General features: G+C 57.0%; 2 protein-coding genes across 2 annotated transcripts; one reads left to right on the top strand and one right to left on the bottom strand.

Annotated features, from left to right (window-relative positions):
- The first annotated feature begins 195 nt into the window (after positions 1–195).
- ADAR (adenosine deaminase RNA specific) lies at positions 196–13,191 on the top strand. The gene is made up of 15 exons (XM_050327908.1): positions 196–722; positions 2,379–3,833; positions 5,118–5,304; positions 5,378–5,526; positions 5,887–6,028; positions 6,220–6,437; positions 6,663–6,819; positions 7,828–7,999; positions 8,623–8,716; positions 10,034–10,162; positions 10,268–10,401; positions 10,860–11,042; positions 11,483–11,595; positions 12,014–12,141; positions 12,442–13,191. Exons 2-15 carry the CDS (start codon positions 2,413–2,415, stop codon positions 12,680–12,682), a joined length of 3,468 nt encoding a protein of 1,155 aa, XP_050183865.1. The 5' UTR covers positions 196–722; positions 2,379–2,412; the 3' UTR covers positions 12,683–13,191.
- Positions 13,192–14,977: 1,786 nt separating this feature from the next.
- On the bottom strand, positions 14,978–18,096 carry CHRNB2 (cholinergic receptor nicotinic beta 2 subunit). Its single transcript, XM_050327944.1, has 6 exons — positions 17,972–18,096; positions 17,356–17,501; positions 17,207–17,251; positions 16,845–16,954; positions 15,777–16,737; positions 14,978–15,229 (listed from the first exon to the last, which is right to left on the bottom strand). The coding sequence occupies exons 1-6, from the start codon at positions 18,012–18,014 to the stop codon at positions 15,059–15,061; spliced, it is 1,476 nt and encodes a 491-aa protein (XP_050183901.1). The 5' UTR covers positions 18,015–18,096; the 3' UTR covers positions 14,978–15,058.
- Positions 18,097–18,696: the final 600 nt, after the last annotated feature.

Below are 18,696 nucleotides of genomic sequence, written 5' to 3'. Positions count from 1 at the left end.
TGCCGTCCCTCACGCCCCTCCTGCCCGCGGCGTGTCCTGCAGCGCCCGCCGGGCCCGCTGAGGCGGCGGGGCTGGGCCGCGGTGCAGCCTCGCGCGCGGGCGGCCCCGTGTGCCGGCCCCGTGTGCCGGTCCCGTGTGCCTCCTGCCCAGGGGGCTGTGCCGGGCTCGGGCTCCGCGAGGCGGAACAAATCGCTCTCCTCGAATCCCGGCTCTCGGGGATCGCCGCCCCTCCCGTGCGGTGCCGGCCGGGCGAGCCCCTCGCCACTCCTTCGGCCCCCACGGGGACCGGGTGCGGTCCCCGGGCTCTCCCGTGGGGGTGCAGCGGAAGGTTTCGGGGGTTCCCGCAGCCCCTCTCCCCGAGCCGCCCCCCCCCGTGCCCACCGGGACCCCGCAGGTGCCGGGGCTGCCTCCCCCGGGCGCCGGGAGAAGGAGCTGCCCCGCGGGGTTCGCCCTCCCGCCCCGGGGGCCGGCGCTGAGGAGGCTCCTCGTGAGCGCTCTCAGAACCAAGCGGTGCCTGGGAAAGCCCGAAACCCGGCCAGTCCCGGCTGCGAGCGCCCTGGGCGGGGCTGCTGCGGGAATCGAAACCGATACGGGGCTCGCTGCCCTCTTCGGCGGTTGCCGGCGCTGCCTCCCCTCGCCGGCACACCCGCTGCGGGTCGGGGTTTCTTTTTTTTCCCCTTTATTTTTCTCATAAAATAATTTGGCGTGCGGGTGAGACTGAGGTAAGAGAGTTTTTTTCCCCGAACCCCTCTTCCTGCCCTTGGCTCAGAGAGCGCCTGTAAAACGAGGTCACCGAGCCGGGGCTCCCTCGGAGTTGGGGTGAAAGGAGCCCGGCTCCCCGTGTTTAGTGGAAAATGAGTCCCGCGGTGGCAGCCGAGTGAGGTGGTTCAGTGAAAGGGAAATTTTAGTTGGCCTCGGGGTGTGTTTGGTGAAGAGGGGGAGCTTTGTAAAGATGGGACTGGCATCGGAAGAACTGTCTTTGTGGCAGTGGGTGCCTTAAGGAGGTCATGAGGGAGCAGGCGGGATGGGCCCCGTATCGTGTTCCTCGTCGTTATCCTCTCAGTTTCACAGCCAGCTGTCGTCCAGGAGTTGGAATATATGCTGTGCTGGGCTCCTTATTTTTAAAAAGCACGTGGAAAGTTTGGTCTTATGCCCTGCACCCCCGGAGAGCGGCACAGCCGGGTGTGACAGGAGTGGAACTTGGGCTGCAGTGCAGAAAAACTGCACAGCTGTCCCAGTTTCTCTGGGTGTGGTGTGATGCTTTGCCTCTGCAGGTCACACAGTGCCCAAGTAGGAAAAGGCACTTGAGGTTTCAGGCTCCTTTGGCCACGAATCTGAAAGTTATTGCAGGCCTGTTGCAGCTCTGCCGTCTGACCACGTGAGCTGCTGCTGCTCGCTGTGGTGCTCCAGTTCACCTCCTCGTGCTCCCTCACCTCCTCGTGCTCCTGCTCCTCGGATTGCAAAGCACATCTGAGGTTCTTCTCTCCCTCGGGGCAGAGAGGGAGTGGAGCTCACTGTGTTTGGGAAGCACATCCCAAACAGGGTGTGCTGGAGTCGAGTCCATCGAGGGTCGCTCTTGGCAGAGCTGCCTCTCGTGGTTGACTTCACCTGCTTGACTTCTGTGCTGGGCAGGCAGAGTTTACTGTTTGTGTTTGCAGGAATAATTTAAGACTCTTGGAAAAGTAGAAAACAGGCTCGTGAGGAGAAGATGCTTGAAGTGCCTCAGTGGCAGGGAAGCTGTTTAAACTGCCTTTTAGGAATCCTGTAGCTGTGTAACTGTCACCAAGTGTGATGAGGGAAACTCACCCAGCACCAATTTGATGTGATTAAGTAACACTCCTTTATTACAGCCCTGGGAACACGGGGGAATCAGCTCCTCCTAAACGTGTTTTCCCCACAACAAAGTCCGTACAGTTTATAAACTTTATAGTTATAAAAGTTCCTATTCTTCTATTTCTTTTTGTGCTTGTCACACCTAGCTAAGTTCTGTTCTTCTATTTAGTTATATGGTAGTTATGGTCCAGCTGCTCCACTCTTAAATCTAATGAAATGATGATGAAATGAACGACAATCTTTGAAATGATTAGTTCTTTCAGGTATGTAGAGTTATTCTACAACAATCATTGCTCTATACTGTTTAGCTCTACTAACTGGGATAGGCAGTGTCCAGACCAAGACAGGGAGAGTGCAGGGGACTTCAAAGCAACTTTGTATGGCCCAGTGAGATTCCTGTGGTGCCATCCTTCCAAACACAATACCCCCAACAATTCTGGTGCGCCACACTTCTCCACCTTTAATCACAAATACTTCTCTGATATCATGAAATCCTGGTTATTTTATCCAGCTGCGTGCTGAGTTGCTGTGTTTTGTCTCCCCAGGACAGGCAGCAGCCCTGGTGTCCCACGCAGCGCTATGATCAGAGGTGCTGGGCGAGGCAGAGGCTCATATCTGACTGGGGCGAGACGCAACCACCCCAGCGCTACCCGAGGTTTTTATAACCACCCTCACACCCCGCAGGAAACCAGCCAAGGCACCTTTCTGCACCAGCAGTTCCTGGCAGAGCAGGACGCTGCAGTCTGCCCGCCGCAGGGCCCACACGAGGGGGCCGCGGCGCCGGCTCCTGCGGGGACACACCGGCCTGGTGGTGGCAGGGCGGGGGGCTGGAGGTTCTCCAGCCAGCGGCAGTTCCGTGGGAACTCACCCCGGTACTGCCCTCCACAGCGCTGCCGTCAGGAGAACCCGGGGAGAGACTCTGACGCTGTCAGGCTGAATTTCCAGAGGCTGTCGCTCGCCGGGCAAGACTGTGAACAGGAAATTCTGAGTATTTTCAGGCAACTTGGGGAGGGAAGGACTTGCACGGTTCATGATCTCACACGCAAACTTAAAACTCAAAAGAAGGAGGTCAACCGCGTTCTGTATAAACTCCTCAGAGAGGGCAAGTTGCACAAGGGGGAGGAGACGCCGCCGCTGTGGAGGATTGCCAGCCCCAGCTCAGGGAGGGAAAGGAGCCCTGCTGACCACAGTGCCAGCTGCACAGACCCAGCTTGTGAGAGCAGAGGAGGAGACAGGAGCGCGCTTGGCTCGGGAGACACAGACATGGCTGAGACGAAGGAGAAAATCTGCAACTACCTGTTCAGCGTGCCAGAAACAACGGCACTCAACCTTGCCAAAAACATTGGGTTTTCGAGGGCCAAGGACGTTAATGCCTTTCTCAGTGCTCTGGAAAAGCTGGGAGATGTCCACAAGCAGAACACAAACCCCCCACGGTGGTCCCTGACAGACAGGAAACGTGAGAGGATGCAGATGAGGCTGAAGGCCAGCACGTTAATACCGAAGGTGGATCCCACACCTCCTGAGTCAGGTCCTCCCCCTTCCTCTGTCCCTGTGTGTCCCCAGGAGGTGACAGCAGCTTTGCCAGCAGCGATGGCAGTGAAAGAAGAAAGTGTAGAAAATGGACAGCAGCCTTTGGGGCAGCCTGACCAGGGCAGTGGCAGTGACAGGGGAGGGGACACGGCTGAGGACACCAAGCCTGAGTTCTCCAGTTTGAGTAATTATGATAACTCTGAAAACGGCAAGTGGACCACGGATGATATCCCAGATAATCTGAACACTATCAACAAGCAGCCTGACAAGTCAAAATGCATCATGAATTCTCAGTCTTCCCCCAGTTACGCTGCCCAGTTTGAAGCTGCTTTGCCGTGTACGCCCGTGGAGAAATTGATGGCTTGTCAGGAGAAGAACCCAGTGAGTGGCCTTACTGAATATTCCCAGTACACGTACCAGCACTGTGAGTTCATCATGCTGGAGCAGAGTGGACCCTCTCATGAGCCACGGTAAGAAAATGTTCTACCTTTCCTGAGCTCTTTTTGCTTAAAATGATCTGACTTCACCTAAGTTCGCCCTCTCAGCTCTGCCCTGAAGGGCCTGCTCATTCATGTTTCTTTCATTTCGGAAGGATTAGCCTAGTTGATTCCTCGCATCAGCTTAAAAAATAAAACAAGGCTAAAATTTAATCCCAGGTAGCCCAGTTTTGGCAACCCAGCACCTCATCCTAAGTAGAGAGATGGGGTTCATCTCTTCACTAGATCCCATCTTGTTTAATTACTTGCCTTCAATTTGATTGTGTAGAGGGAAACTCGTATTTCTGAGCTGTCTCTCAAGATGCCCTCACCCTAGAAATGGTGTAAAGAGAGCCCAGAACAAAGTGTTTTGGTGCAGGTGTCCTGGGTTAGCTGAGGTGGCCCCACTCTGAACGTTTCTGTGGTGGAGCAGGTCAGAGCAGTTTCTGTGAGCCAAGCATGAAGCATGGCACTAGAGTTGGTGGAGTCAGTCTCTGGAGTCCTGCTTTCCCTTGCAGAATCATGGCTGTTCTGGAGCACCAGGGAGAGGTGCAAAACACCATATGTGCCACGCTGGGATATGTCAATAGATCTGCTAGACAGGAAAATTGGCCTAATTTCTAGAGACAGAGTCTCAGGGTTTTGTTGTTTTGGTTTTAAGGAGGGATCTGAATGGATTCAGCCCCGTAACCCTTCTCCAGATCTGGCTAGACCCATTCTCCTTGGAAGCAGGTTTCCAGGGCTGGAGGACAGAAGATAGACTTTGGTTGTTAGAGTTCACAGGAAGGAGAGGGACAGAAACATCAGAGAAGACGTTCATGTGAGGCAGCACCTCTGTGAGATGGTGTGAATGCCCTGGGCTGCCAGGGAGAATGCCAGAGGGAGGAGTGACCCTGAATGACCAGGTGCAGATGAAATGGTACAGGCTGCTTTTAAGCTTTCTTATTACTGGGCAGGAGCCACAGCAGAGCTGCTCTCTGCATACAACCATTACCTGTTCCTGGCACTTGTGGAACAATTCATCCTGTTCCTTCAGAACAAAACCTGGAGCTGCTCCTCTGTCGTGAACAGCACTGGAAGCGCGATGAAATGAGGCCCAGATGCAGTGCTGTTGGTGTACCCCTGGTATTTGCCTTCTGCACATGGCAGCCTGGGTTTACTCTTCCAGTCAGGAGCTGGCTATTCCTCCTCCCTTGAATTCCCAGAGCAGCCTACTTGCCTGCTCTGAGAGAAGACTTTTGCCTCTCGATTTACCTCTTCAGTTTTCTCTTTCTAAAGGTTTAAGTTCCAGGCGGTGATCAATGGGCGCCAATTCCCACCAGCAGAAGCAGGGAGCAAAAAACTGGCTAAACAGGAGGCGGCAGCCAATGCCATGAGGGTCCTGATGAGCGAAGCGGAGAATGGAAGGCCCAGTGGGGTTAAATGTGAGGAACCGCTTCCCTCCGACAGCTCAGAAGCGGAGTTGGTGAGTCCTGTTTGCTTTGCTCTGTGAGGCTGCTCAGGCAGTGTTTAGTCTGACAGTGGTTTCCTCTCTGCAGCCAGAGCCAGAGCTGTCGTCTGCAGCAGCTCCCCTCAGCCTGCTTCCTGGGAAGCACCCTATCAGCATATTGATGGAGTATGGCCAAAAGTCAGGGAACATAATTGAGTTCCAGCTGCTGTCTCAGGAAGGCCCACCTCATGATCCTAGGTATGGCATATTCTTGTCAGCTTTGGGGGAGGATGGAAACCCTTTCTTCACTATCCTTGCCCTTCAGCATTCTACCCACATTCCTGGACTCGTCACTGGCCTAGCTGAGTGCTCCTCTTATCCAAGGATTTTGGGCGTGGCTCCTCCAAGACATCTGCCTCCAGATGGAGACCCAAAGCAATGCCCTTTCTCAAAGAAAAAATGCTGTTTCTTCTACCAGAGCAGGTTCCAGTCCTGTACCCTACCTGGTGGTGCTCTGCTGGGAGTGTTAAGGGCCATAACAGTAGTGGGAGAAGGGGATAATAACCAGACCGAGACACCTATGGTTAACACTTTTCATGTGCTGTAATGTCCTGTCAGGTTCAGCTACTGTGTGAAAATGGGTGATCAAATTTTCCCTGCTGTGGTAGGAAACAGCAAGAAGGGAGCAAAGCAAATGGCAGCAGAAGTTGCTGTGAAGATTCTTTCTGGAGAGTCTGTACCCCATGTCTTGCCTGAACAGGTACAAAGAGCTTCTTTATAAGACTCAAGCGTTTTGAGTTGAATGTTCCCCCCCTTTTATTTCCCATTCCACTGGATTTCACCCCACAAGGTCCCATGCTGGCTCTGGCAGGGGTTTGCTGCTGCTCTTAGCCTGCTGTAAGTCCAGCTGCTCAGTATTTAACAGCCTTCTCCTGTCTAACTCCACTCTAGCCTGTCGCGAAGCCCCACGGTGACCAGTCCCTGCACAGCTGTGGGCCGTGGATTGCCGCTCCAGAGGAATCCAAGGTGGTGAAAGCGAAGGGTGTTGGGGAGCTCATCAAATATCTTAATGTCAATCCTGTCAGTGGCCTGCTGGAATATGCCCGCTCCAATGGGTTTGCTGCAGAGTTCAAACTCATTGACCAGTCAGGACCTCCCCATGACCCCAAGTAAGTAGCTGCACCTGGCCAGGAGGAAATTTTGCACTGCTGCTGTTGTCCTGGAGAAAGGACAGAAAGATCAAAATTGCAGTTTGAGATGGCAACAGGGCAAGCTGCTGCCTCTGCCAAACCTTATGACCGGATGACAATAAGCTCCCTCCACTCCCCTCCTCTCTCCACTGGGAGAATTTAAAAACCAGACTCAAATGCACAGGTTTCTTGGTTCCTTCATAGGTTTGTCTATCAGGCGAAGGTTGGAGGCCGCTGGTTCCCGGCTGTGACTGCACACAGCAAAAAGCAGGGCAAGCAGGAGGCAGCAGATGCAGCGCTGCGAGTCCTGATCGGGGAGTCGGAGAAGATGGAGCGCATGGAAGGGATGGACATCACTGAGGTAAATCTTCTGCCACAGGTGGGACTGTTTGTAGCCCTGCCTGTCCTCCTCCCTTCAGTCCAGTAGAAAAGTGCCTTCAAAATCAGCTGGGATGTCTTTGTTCTCTGCAGCTGTAGATAAAGCTGACGTAGTTTTCCTGAAGTGGGTTAGATGTTTCCTCAGGGCGCAGGCCTATCCTTCCATCCCGCTGGCCTCTGCTTTAGGGCTTAAATTATCATCAGATTCTTCCTCCAGGTACTCAAATGTGTTCCTGTGGTCGAGTAGGAACACGCTCATTTTTAATTATGTGACTTTTTTTATTACTTCCAAATTCCTTCGTGCTGCTTTAAAAATGGTGTGTCAGCTCATAAAGACTCATGCATCAGATAAGATAAGCAAAGCTGTCTGTTGTGTCAGGGTGGCTTGTCCCAAACCTGGGCTGCTTTAAGTGGCACTTAGAGCACTGTGATCTCTGAAAAGCCGTATTCCAGGCGAGGCAGCTGAGCACAGCAGCTGGGGCTCTAAATAGCAGAGCCATCAGGGAGGATTTTGTCAGTCAGCAGTGCTGGAGGAGGTGAGTCCGTCTGCAACGAGAATGACTGTGCACTCTCCTCACAGGCAGCCAGAGGAGGAGTTCCTCCAAAGCCAGGAGCAGATTTCCTTGGCTGAGTCTCTGGGAACAGGCAGGATGGGTTTGTTCCTTTGTGCTGCGGGTTTTCCCTGGCATTCTCAGGAGGCCATTCCTCAGCCTGTGGCTCTTACTGCCAGGAAGACAGCTTGCTGCTGTCTGATGCAACCAGAGCAGAACTCAGAGCCTTGGATGACCTTTTCCCAGAAATACCCAAAGGAACTTCACCCACCCCTTGACACAGAACTGTCCACATAATCAGCTCCAAACTGCACCACCCGAAGCTCATGTTATCTGCGTTCTGTCCTCTGCTTGGAAAGCTGCGCTTCGGGTTAGTTACTCCTTGAGCTGTGTTGTTGTGTGGCCTGCTCATGATCTGTGGTGTTGTGTCCCCACCCCAGCTCCCTGTGAGTGGCAGCACCCTGCACGATCAGATGGCCATGCTGAGCCACCAGCGCTTCAACAGCCTCACCGCTCGCATCCAGCACAGTCTGCTCGGGCGCAAGATCCTGGCTGCCATCATCATGAGGAGAGCAAATAAGGGCCTGGGAGTGGTGGTCAGCATCGGAACGGGTATGAGCAGCTTCTTCCAGCACGCTCTGAACTCTCATTTCCATGCTAGATTCCCTGTCAGCCACGGCTCAGAAACGACTGTGGCTGTGGGCCTCTCCAGAGAGGGCACAAAATGTTCCCAGGGCTCGAACGGTGTCACAAGTGATCTAGTTAAAGAGAGAGAACAAAGCAAATGTGCCTGCAGCTGTATTGCTCTTAATCTTCGCTTGCATTGCTGCATGCTAGTCTGTGCATCAGAGCGTGGATTCCTCGTGTGGTACAGCACACAATCCCCCAGCTTCTCACAGCTGCATGTACCTTATCTCCCTCCCTACTTACCTGCCAGCCTTCTACCAAGAGTGGTGGGATGCAAAGTCCTTGTGAAGGGGCAGCGCCCCTAAACCTGTGGCAGTTTAAGTGCCTGTCCCTAAAGTGGTGTGTGCTTTTTGTCACTTTATTTTCCTAACTGCTTGGATAAGGATAATGATTCAGTAGCCAGGGTGCTGCTGCTGCTGCTCAAGAGCCCAAAGAAGTAAGACTTGATGCAAGGTGAACCTCTCCCTCTGTCTCTGAAGCTGTGTCTTGACTTTGACACTTACCCTGTTATTTATTTGTTTATTTGTTTGTTTGTTTATTTATTTCAGGTAATCGTTGTGTGAAAGGAGAAGAGCTGAGCTTGAAGGGGGAGACAGTAAATGATTGTCATGCAGAAATAATTTCTCGAAGAGGCTTTGTGAGGTGAGAAAAGGGGAAATCCAAAGGAAATGGAGAGAGGCCTACCAGGAGATGCCTGTTCTGGAGGGTGTAGCTGAAACAGTTCCTTGCTGCACTGAGAGGTGCTGTGATCCTCTGACACTGTTTATCCATGTGTTGTTAAAGAGAGGGAAGTTATTTCTGATAAGAAGGGACCATGCCTGAGTGGTGCCTAAATTAGTACTGAATGGGAGAATTGCCAGGAGCCCAAGGGCTGCATCTGAAGTTTTAAAATAGAACCTCCTGCTGAGGCTGCTGGACCGTCGTGCAGGGTGCTCTCCAGCCTAAGCACAGCTCCCACCATCAACCAGGCACTGCAGGCTGGGTCCTCTCCTGGCCTTTCTGGGTCTGGGTGTAGAAGGATTCAGGAAAATATACTGCATCTGTTTGCCTTGATAAGTCAGCAGTCCTTTTCCAGAGGTTGGAAAGGGTTTTCCCAACTAAACTGCACAATTGTTGTGTGTATAAACATTCACTGTGGCACTTTTTAAAAACTGAAGTGAGATGGAACTGGACTGGCTGTTCAGTGTCTGCCCTTCAGTTCTGAACAGCAAAGCCAACTGCTTCCTTCAAGCCTTTGTGTGCTGCTGCTGTGCTCTGCATTCCTCAGCAAGGGAAGGTGTTGAGGGCAGGTCCCTGGGAAGTGATGAATCAGGATTGTGTCTTGCTTACTGTCTGCCTCAGCTGTTAATCTTGACAGCGGTGGCTGCTCTGGCACAGCAGAGCCTGTCAACAAGCTCCACCTCTCCTTGCAAAATCAGTCCCTGTGCAGGCTCTGCTCAAGGACTCTCTAGGAAGCTGCAGTTTTTCTTCAGTCCTTGACACTGTGTTGGAGACCTCGAGGTTTTTCCGTGTCCAGAGGCAGCCGTAAAAGACCCGTGTGGGCTCATGGTAACACCACTTGAGTTCAGCTGCCCACAGGACCATCCGCTCCTGATGCAAACTTGGTACTGGTTAAAGGTGCTGGTTGAAGACCTTGAAGTCTTCTTCACACTGAGAGCAGATGCATGCAAGCAGCAGCCAACCAGACTCCTTCCTCTCCTGCCAGTGATTCCCACTGCTCCCTGGACAGGACACTGCTTTTCTACCACTTGTCCTCTTTGTGGCAGAAAATCTGCTGGGTTTTTTGCCCTTTCTGTGCACCAAGCATTGTTTGTTGGCCTCCCAAGCACCCTCAGCTACAGCTCCTGGTCTCGCTCTCCCGCGCAGCTGGAGCGGGGAATGTGGGACCCTGCCTGTCAATGGAAGCTCTCCTTGTCTAAGGAGCAGAGCAGCCTTTTGACAGGATGGTGTTCTTTTCAGGTTTCTCTACAGTGAGCTGATGAAGTATGACCTGTCTAATCCCTCCTCTGCAGAAGAGAGCATTTTTGAGCCAGCGGGAGGAAAGAGGCTCAGAATAAAGAGCAGTGTTACCTTTCACCTCTATGTCAGGTTTGTGGGGAGGGGTTGGGTGACCTGTGTCAGCAGTGCTGTCACCCCCCTGGCCCTGGCTGTTTCCTGACAGTCAGTGCTAATGGGTTAGGGTTTGTTTTCTAGCACAGCCCCGTGTGGAGATGGAGCCCTCTTTGATAAATCCTGCAGCGACCAGGCGAGCGTGGTGGGGCAGCCCCAGCACCAGCCTCTCTTTGAGAACCCTAAGCAAGGCAAGCTGCGGACCAAGGTGGAGAACGGTGAGTGCAGTCGCTCCCTGCATGGTGGGGTGGCTCCAGTCCTCTCCTCTGAGCCTCTATGGTGTTCCAGAGCTTTCTTACCCTTCTCTGTGTATGCTCTTTTGGGATCTGAAGCACTCAGGAACCAAGGAGGTGGACAGATGGAAGGGCATTAGATAGAGTCCCTTCCCTTTCCCAACTGTGCCTGTTGGAACTGCCACACTTGTGAAATTTGCAGCTGAAGTTTGCTGCAGAACTCCTGTCTCTGCCCTATTTTTCAAGCACTGTTCTGTTTTGCTTCAGCCATGCTGAAAATTACTTGTGTGTATTCAATACCGAATGCCAGATTGTTCCCTGAACCTGGTGTCAGACTCGGAGGTCATTCTGGATATCCAGAAGTTTCTTGTGCAGTTTCTGATGGGGTTTGATTTACTGAATGTCTGACTCTGTGTGGAAAAGCCTTCTTTTCTCTCGTGCAGGGGAAGGGACCATTCCCGTGGAGTCGAGTGACATTGTGCCCACGTGGGATGGGATCCAGCACGGGGAGCGCTTACGAACCATGTCCTGCAGTGACAAAATCCTACGCTGGAATGTGCTTGGTTTGCAAGGGGCACTGCTGTCACACTTCCTGGAGCCGGTGTATCTCAGCTCTGTCACACTCGGTGCGAGATCCTCTGACCTTTGGGGGGCGGGATGGTACAGCTGGGCTGCAGTGACAACTCACCTGCCTCCCCTGTGTGATGGCAGAGTTTGTTTGTGGGAGTAACAGACAGAAACGTCATTCTTGGCAGAGCTGTTTGGAAGTGAAAAGGGAGTCTGTGGATTTTATGCTGTGGGTGGAGTGGGTTTCTCTCTGAGGTTCTGGATTTTTAGGAGGCACATGTGATCTAGGAGGGTGAGACAAAAACTGTGTGTTTTTATATCTTCCCAGAAAAATGTAGTCTGTAAGCCTATGTCTTAGACACCCAGGGTACACGTAGCTGTGCTGATCCACGTGCCATGGGCTTTGAGGAGCCTGTGAGCAGTGCTGTGGCTCTCGGGGCTTGGCTGGTCCATCACCTGTGCCATCCTCTTTCCTAACACCTTCCCCTCTGTCTCGCAGGTTACCTGTACAGTCAGGGTCACCTGACCCGTGCCATCTGCTGCCGCGTGGCCAAGGATGGGAACACTCTGAAGGAAAAGCTCCAGGCTCCATATCACATTAACCACCCCGAGGTATTGCAGCTGTGACACCTCTTCACCCCATTCCTCTGCCTGTGGGTTCTGGAGTCCCGAGGCGCTTTGCAAGGGGGTCACTGGGCAGCAGCCCTCTAGCCAGGGGCAGGAATTAGTGAGCAGAAACATAGACTCATGGGATATCCTGAGTTGGAAGGGACCCACAATGTTTCATCGAGTCCAACCCCTGCCCCTGCACAGGGTAAACCCAAGAACCTTCCCTCTTTGTCACCCCGCAGTTGGGGGGTTACCAGCAATGTCTTGATCTGGCACAAAGGGCACCAGAGTTGCCCCTGTAACCTTCAGCTTAGTAAGAACCTCGTCCTTGCCACTCTCTAAAGTTTAGGATGAGCTGAACCTGTGGGGGATGGGAGGGGGAGGAGGACTAGGTTAAGGAACCCTCCTGGCTCTCCCGCAGGTCGGGCGAGTCAGCGTGTACGACTCTGCCAGGCAGACGGGCAAGACCAAGGAGTCGTCGGTGAACTGGTGTCTTGCTGATGCGAGCGAAGTTGAAGTCTTGGATGGCACCAAAGGGAAAGTAGATGGGTAAGAAGAGCCTTTCCTGACACTGCTTTTCTTGCTGGGGAAAGGGGAAGCAGCTCTGAGGTGGGGAGTACACTCTGCGCTGTTACAGCACCCTACACGTGGGGAGGGCTGGAGGGAGGAGTTTCAAATGGACACGAGTAAGCACTCCTGAAGGAAACCAAAGTTGCCCAGCCTGGACCCTGCCACAGAGCCCTGCTGAGCCCAGAGTTCCCCCGTCATGGGATTTTCCCCGAGTCCTGTGTTCCTCTTGTCTCTTCTGAGCGTCACATCCCTCATTGCTGCCTGTGTCTTCCTTCTCAGCCCGAAGCTGGAAGTGTCTCGTGTGTCCAAGAGGAAAATGTTCACCTTGTTCCAGCAGCTGTGTGCCAAGCACAACCGCCAAGACCTGCTGAAGCTCTCTGTGTACTCGGATGCCAAGGAGGCAGCGACGCTGTACCAGGCAGCCAAGCAGTGCTTCTTCAGCACGCTGGAAGAGCTGGGCTATGGCAGCTGGATCCGCAAACCCCAAGAGGAGGAGAACTTCTCTGTCCTTGATACATAGGGAAGCACCCTGCAGGGGGTGGGAGGTGAATGTGCACAGGCTGCACTCGTCCTTCTTCCACCACCACCTCCTTGGAGTGGAGTCAGGGGCGTGCAGCAGTTTCCCCATAGGCCTGGCTGCCTCCTTCCTGCCTTTTTAAAATGTGCATGTAAATGATTCTCCTTTTTTTAAAGTGAGGGGCAGGCTCAGTCCCCCTTAGCTTTTATAGTTTTGTCTCCCCTTTTTTCGTTTTTAAAAGAAGGCACAAGAAATCAGAGGGATTCTCAGACTGTGAGCTTGAAACCTTTGGACCGTGCACTGCAGATCCCTCTGGCAGGTTTTGAGTCAAATTTTCTCTTTTGAGGAAGGAAAAAGCCTAACAAGCTACCAGGCTGGTTTTCTCTGTCTCTGTTGGAAGGTGACTGGCAGCCTGGCCAAGCTGGGACACAGGACTGACCTCTACAAGGCGCAGCAGGACCAGCATAACATTCTCCATTAATAACAAAAAAGAAGATTTCTGTAGCATTGGCCATGGGTGTGTTGATTTCTGCTGAGGGGAAGAGGGGCCTGGGGTGGGGTTTGAAGAGGGACAGAGGTGAGTTAGCATTTGCTAAACAATCAAGGTTGCTGGGTAGAGCTGTGGCAGTTCAGAACTGAGCCTCTTGCCTCAAGCGAGGGGCTCATTGGGCAGAGCTGAGCGCACCGAGGGCTTGGGCCAGCCTGGAAATGCTGGGGTAGAACTGTCCCAGCTCCTTCCCCCACTGCTGGCTCTAGGATGCAGTGACTCTTTTCTAGTCTCAGGAGGCCAGTGGTGGCTGCAGGCCCTGTTTGTCTGAGCTGAACCACGTGCCAGATGTGCTGGTGGACGGTGAGAAGCTGCTGGGGTAGTCCCTTTTCCTGTGCATGGCCTGTGCCAGCTTTGCCTGAGGTGAGAGTCGACACTGGTAACTAGGACAGAGACCAAAATGCTATGGGCATGGAAGTGCAGCCCAAAATGAGGAGAAGAAACCCCAAGTCTGGGAGCAAGGCCCCAGCTCTGGCCATGGGTCTCCACAGGACAGCCAGAGGCAGCCAGGCAGGGTCAGTGCTGGAAGTCTGGCTGTCACAGGTCCAGCCTGCCTGCCTGCAGCTGCCCTGGGACACAGAGCTGTGAGGGGTGGGACTGCCTCGACCTGGAGAAGGGCAGCAACAGCACAAGGACAGAGCTGGAGGCTCTGCTGTTTGTGGCTGCCCAAGGTGCTGTACCTGCAGCTACTGAGGCTCCTGTTGTGCTTCCCACACCCTCCCAGGACTGCACTCCCTATTGGGGTGCTGCAGGACCCCCCTGTGCTGCACTGACCCTAGACTGGACCAACAGCAGAGCGGAACACGAAGGTGGGACGAAATGGGACAAGCCCCTGGGATTGGGCTGTTTTAGGGGCAAAGCTCTTAACATTTAAGTATTGGGGTGCACCCCTGAGAGCAGGAGCTCCGGGAGCAGCAGCTGGAACAGCTGGGATTTCTCTAGCTGGGTGAAGTGCTGGGATTTAAATTAATTTCTAGCGTGCGGCTTCCCCTGGCCCTGTGTGCTGCCAGGCCCTGCCAGCCCTGCTCCCCGCAGCCGTGGGGATTAGTGGTATTTATAGCAAACACTCCATTTCTGGTTTCCCTGATGAGGCCAATTCGTGCCGGCCAGGGGAGCGCAGGGAGTGCTGCCGGCCCAGCCACGGCCGCCAGCACAGTGACCCCCGGCGGGGCCCGGCTGCCAACAGCTCCCAGCTCATGTTGGTTAATTGTATTTTCCCTTTCCTTGCATCTTGTATCTGCTCTTGGCTCCAGAGCACGGAGCCTGGAGTGGAGCAGAGGACAGTGACAGAGCTGGAGCAGCCCCTGGCACTTGCTGCCCTGGCCTTGCCTGCAGGTAGGACCTAAAAATAGCCTCCTCCTGCCTGGTCCATGTGCTCACCTCGAGGAGCCACGGCGGAGCAGCTCCATCCCCCTCCCTGTGCCTGTGTTCTCCCTGTCAGTGAGGCTCTGCCAGGCTCCTGGGAGTCCCAGGAATGGCACAGGGTTTGGCAGGGCCAGGCAGGGGCCATGGGCTGCCCGCTGGGGCTCTGGCTCTGCATGGCCTGGCAGGGCGAGGTCCGGGGAGCAGCTGGTGCCCATGGAGCTCCCTCCCTTGGCCATCGGGATTTTCCTCTTCCAGAGCCGATTTCTCCCTGTCCTCTTACATCGGTCACGGGCAGCCAGAGGCCCCCTGACCCCAGGTGCATCCTGCTCCCTCTGGCCCACAGAGCACAGAACAGTATGAAATGACACCAGATGGCACCAACCCCGTCCTGTGTGAGTATTTATTGGTTTTCAGGGGCTGCCTGAGCCCAGCACCCAGTCTGGCCCTGGGACTGGCCGTTCCCCGTGCTATTTGGATGTGGGGGTGCCCTGGCCAAGCTGCAGCAGGGAGTTGGTGGCGTAGTTCTGGAAGAGGGGCTGGAGGAACATGCCAACGGTGCCAAAGACGCAGACAAAGACGAAGATCCACAAGAAGAGGCGGTCGATGACCATGGCCACGTACTTCCAGTCCTCGCTCACCTGCACAGGGCCAGGAGAAAGGCCGGGTCAGGCTGGGCCTTGGGCATCACCCCTCACTGCCTGGACTGGGAGTTTGGCAGCTCCTCAGAGCCCCAAGTTTGCTCCCTCAGCAATGCAGCTCCCAGGGCTGCGTGCAAGCCTGCTCTGGGCCCCGTGGGGCTTGTTCCCCCCCTGCCACCAGCACTGCTGAGCCCAGGAATCTCATCTCCCCAGTGAGCAGAGTTGGGGGGTGGGGGGGGAACTCTGCCAAAATCTGCAACCTCACAGTGCCATACAGGGCCAGGCCTCCTGGCACCCTCATGGTTTTTCTAGAGCAGCTGCTTCAGTCTGGGGCTGCAGTGGTGGGTCAGGAACCAGCGTAGGAGCCTCTGCCCAGGCAGGGACCCTCTTGGTGCTTGTGCACATCCCTTCCCGTGGTGCAGCCACGAGCCAGCACACGCTCTGCGCCCCACGGCCCTGCCTGCACCCCACAGCTCTGCCTGCCCCCCATCTCTCTGCCCACCCACCCCGAGCCCTGCCCATCTCCAGGTGCACCCCCTGGACTTACGCTCTGGTCGTCGTCCTCACTGCGCATGTGGTCGGCGATGAAGCGCACGCCGTCCACTGCCTCCTCCAGCCCGCAGCTGCAGCTGGGCGTGGGGGCCGGCGCCTGGCCCTGCCGCTCCCGGTAGCCGTTGAGCCCCTCGGCCTTGGCAGCGCCGGGGTTGGCGTAGCAGGCGCAGGTGCGGGCTCCGGCGTGGAGGAAGAGGCTGGCGGCGGCCGCGCGCTCCTGGGTGTGCCGGCGCTGGCGCAGGCGCTGGCGGGCGCAGTTCTGCCGCGGCTGCTTCATGAAGAGCAGCGCCGGGAGCTTGTGGAGGAAGAGGGTGCGGACCCAGGGGGGCATGGTGTGTGTGGTGGGTGAGCGGTGGTGCACGTTGAGGACGCAGACGCTGGTGACGATGGAGAAGGTCACCAGCACCATGGTGAACATGAGGTACTTGCCCACCAGCGGCACGTCCAGAGAGGTGGGCGGCACGATCTTGGAGATGAGCAGGAGGAAGACGGTGAGGGCGAGCAGGACGGAGATGCAGAGTGTCATCTTCTCGCCGCAGTCAGACGGGAGGTAAAAGACGAGGATGGCCAGGGAGGTGATGAGGATGCAGGGGATGATGAGGTTGATCGTGTAGAAGAGCGGTTTGCGCCGGATGATGAAGTCGTAGGTGATGTCCACGTAGGTGGAGTCTTCAGGGTTCTCGTTGCGCCGCCCTGGCAGTGCCACAATGTCCCACTCACCACTGGGCGTGAAGTCGTCCAGGCTGGCCACCTCGCTCTTCAGCACCAGGTCGATCTCGGTGCGGTCGTAGGTCCAGGAGCGGAACTTCATGGTGCAGTTCTGCTGGTCGAAGGGGAAGTGCTTCACCTCGATCTTGCAGGCGCTCTTGTAGATGGCAGGTGGCAACCAGAAGATGCTGCCGTCGTAGGAGATCACTGCGTTCGAGTAGAAGGACACCTCATACATCCCGTCGGCGCTGGGGCAGAGAGAGGGGCTGTCGGTCCTGGGGGTACCTGGCCTGGCATCGCCCCCAACCCCAGGTGGGGTCGGGGCACGCACAGCCTCCCCCAAAAAACCACCTACTTGTTGTAGAGCACCACATCAGGCAGCCAGATGTGCTTGGAGGGCAGGCGGACCTTCTTCATGTTGTCAAAGTCCTCCGGCTTCCAGGTGAGGCGATAGTCCTCCCACTCCTGGGGACGGGGGCCATCAGCCCCGCCCGGCCACAGGGTGGAGGGGGGGACAGGGGAGAGGGAACGTGAGGGCCCAGCACAGGGGGTACGGGGGGCTGGGGCAGGGCAGGGCGGGCGTTAGGGTCCCACACAGGGTATCCTGGGGGTCCCCGTGACAGAGGTGGGAAGTCTTGGGGCAGGGTGGACACTGAGTGTCCCAGGGCAGGATACAGGAGAGGGTCCCAGGGCCACAGCAGAGTCCGGGGTGCTCACCTGTGTCAGCCAGACGTTCGTTGTCATGATCTGCTCCCGCTCGTGCTGCAGAGAGAGGGGAAGGGGGGGCAGTCACTTGGGGTGCTGGGGGGGGTCAGGGCCCCCTCCCTTGCCCAGCAGGTGGGGGAGCAGCGCCCTGGCCGACTCACCACGCTGATGAGCTGCGCCAGCGACACCATGAGCTGCACGGTCACCAGCTCGGAGCCGTTGGTCGCCGGCCGGATCAGTTTGTTGTACCGCGCGGGGTCCAGCAGATACTCCACCAGCCGCTCCTCCGTGTCTGTGCCCAGGCTCCCTGGGTGGGGCACAGCGTGAGAACCCCGGCACAGCAGCCAGGGGCAGAGACCGTGCCTGGCTCGGTGTGGGGTAACGGGGTGAGAGGTGCGGGTGTCACCACCGGGCACGGAGCGGGGGGGGAGCCGGGAGGAACACAGGGGGTTGCCAAGGGACGGCAGCGCCTGAGGACGAGCAGCTCGGGGAGGGGGGGGGATCGGGGCAGGGCTCGGGCTCCCCTCCGGCCTCCCCTGCCTGTCCTTCCTGTCCCTGCCCGTCCACGACACTCCCTCCCCCGTCCCTGCCCACCCCCGGCGAGGCCCCGCAGAGCCCCGGGGGGGCCGAGGCGAGCCGGTGGCACCGGGGCCGGTACCGGCTCTGTACCGCGTCCGTTCCGGGTCTGCCCCGAGCGCTCCCGTGCAACAAGCGCAGCCCCCGGGCCCGGCCCGGCGCGGGGCCGGTGCCCACCCCTCCCGACCCCCCGGCACTCACGTCTGAGCGCGGCGAGCAGGCAGAGGACGCGGAGCAGCGCCATGGGGGTGGCCCCGGTGCCGCCGCCGGTGCCCGGCGCTGTCCGCGGTGCTGCCGGGCGCTGTCCGCGGTGCTGGAGCCGGGGCGGCCCCGGGCAGGAGGCGGTGCCGGGCGCTGCGCCGGGGCCGCCCCGCGCTCCCCACTCCGCCGCCGTCACCGCCGCCGTCACCGGCCCCGGGGCCGCCCCCCCGTCCGCCCCCGGAGGGTCCGGGCTGCGCCGGGGGGTCCCTGCAGCGGGCAGGGAGCCGAGCGGGGGGACAGCGGGGGGAGAGCCCGCGGGCGGATCCCGGGACGGGAGATCCCCCGGGCCCCGCCGTGCACCGAGAGGGAGGTCCCAGGCACCGGGATTCCCCCGGGCTTCAGGGACCCCCTGTGCCCGCCGCCTCCCTATGGCCCGGTGCTCCCTGGTTGTCCCGGTTCCCCCCGGTGCGCCCCCCTCTCCCCCGGTCCCTCTCGGTCCCTCCGGTCCCCCCTGTGCCCGGTCCCCCCCTCCTCCTCCCCACCTTCCCCGGGCTCCAGCCCCCAGTGCCCCCGGTGCTCCACGTGACCCCTCCCGGGCGGAGGCGGGGCTCCCCTGGCCCCGCCCCTCCCGCCTGGCCCCGCCCCCTTTTCTGTCACCCCCGGTGCTCCCCGTCCGTCACTTCCTTTCCCGCGCCCGGCGCTTCCGGCGGGTCCGGCCCCTCCCG

Source organism: Myiozetetes cayanensis, unplaced genomic scaffold (assembly GCF_022539395.1).
Source record: "Myiozetetes cayanensis isolate MyiCay16 unplaced genomic scaffold, myiCay2020 scf35, whole genome shotgun sequence".
Classification (NCBI taxonomy): Eukaryota; Metazoa; Chordata; class Aves; order Passeriformes; family Tyrannidae; genus Myiozetetes; species Myiozetetes cayanensis.
This window is presented reverse-complemented; position numbering and strand designations above follow the sequence as displayed.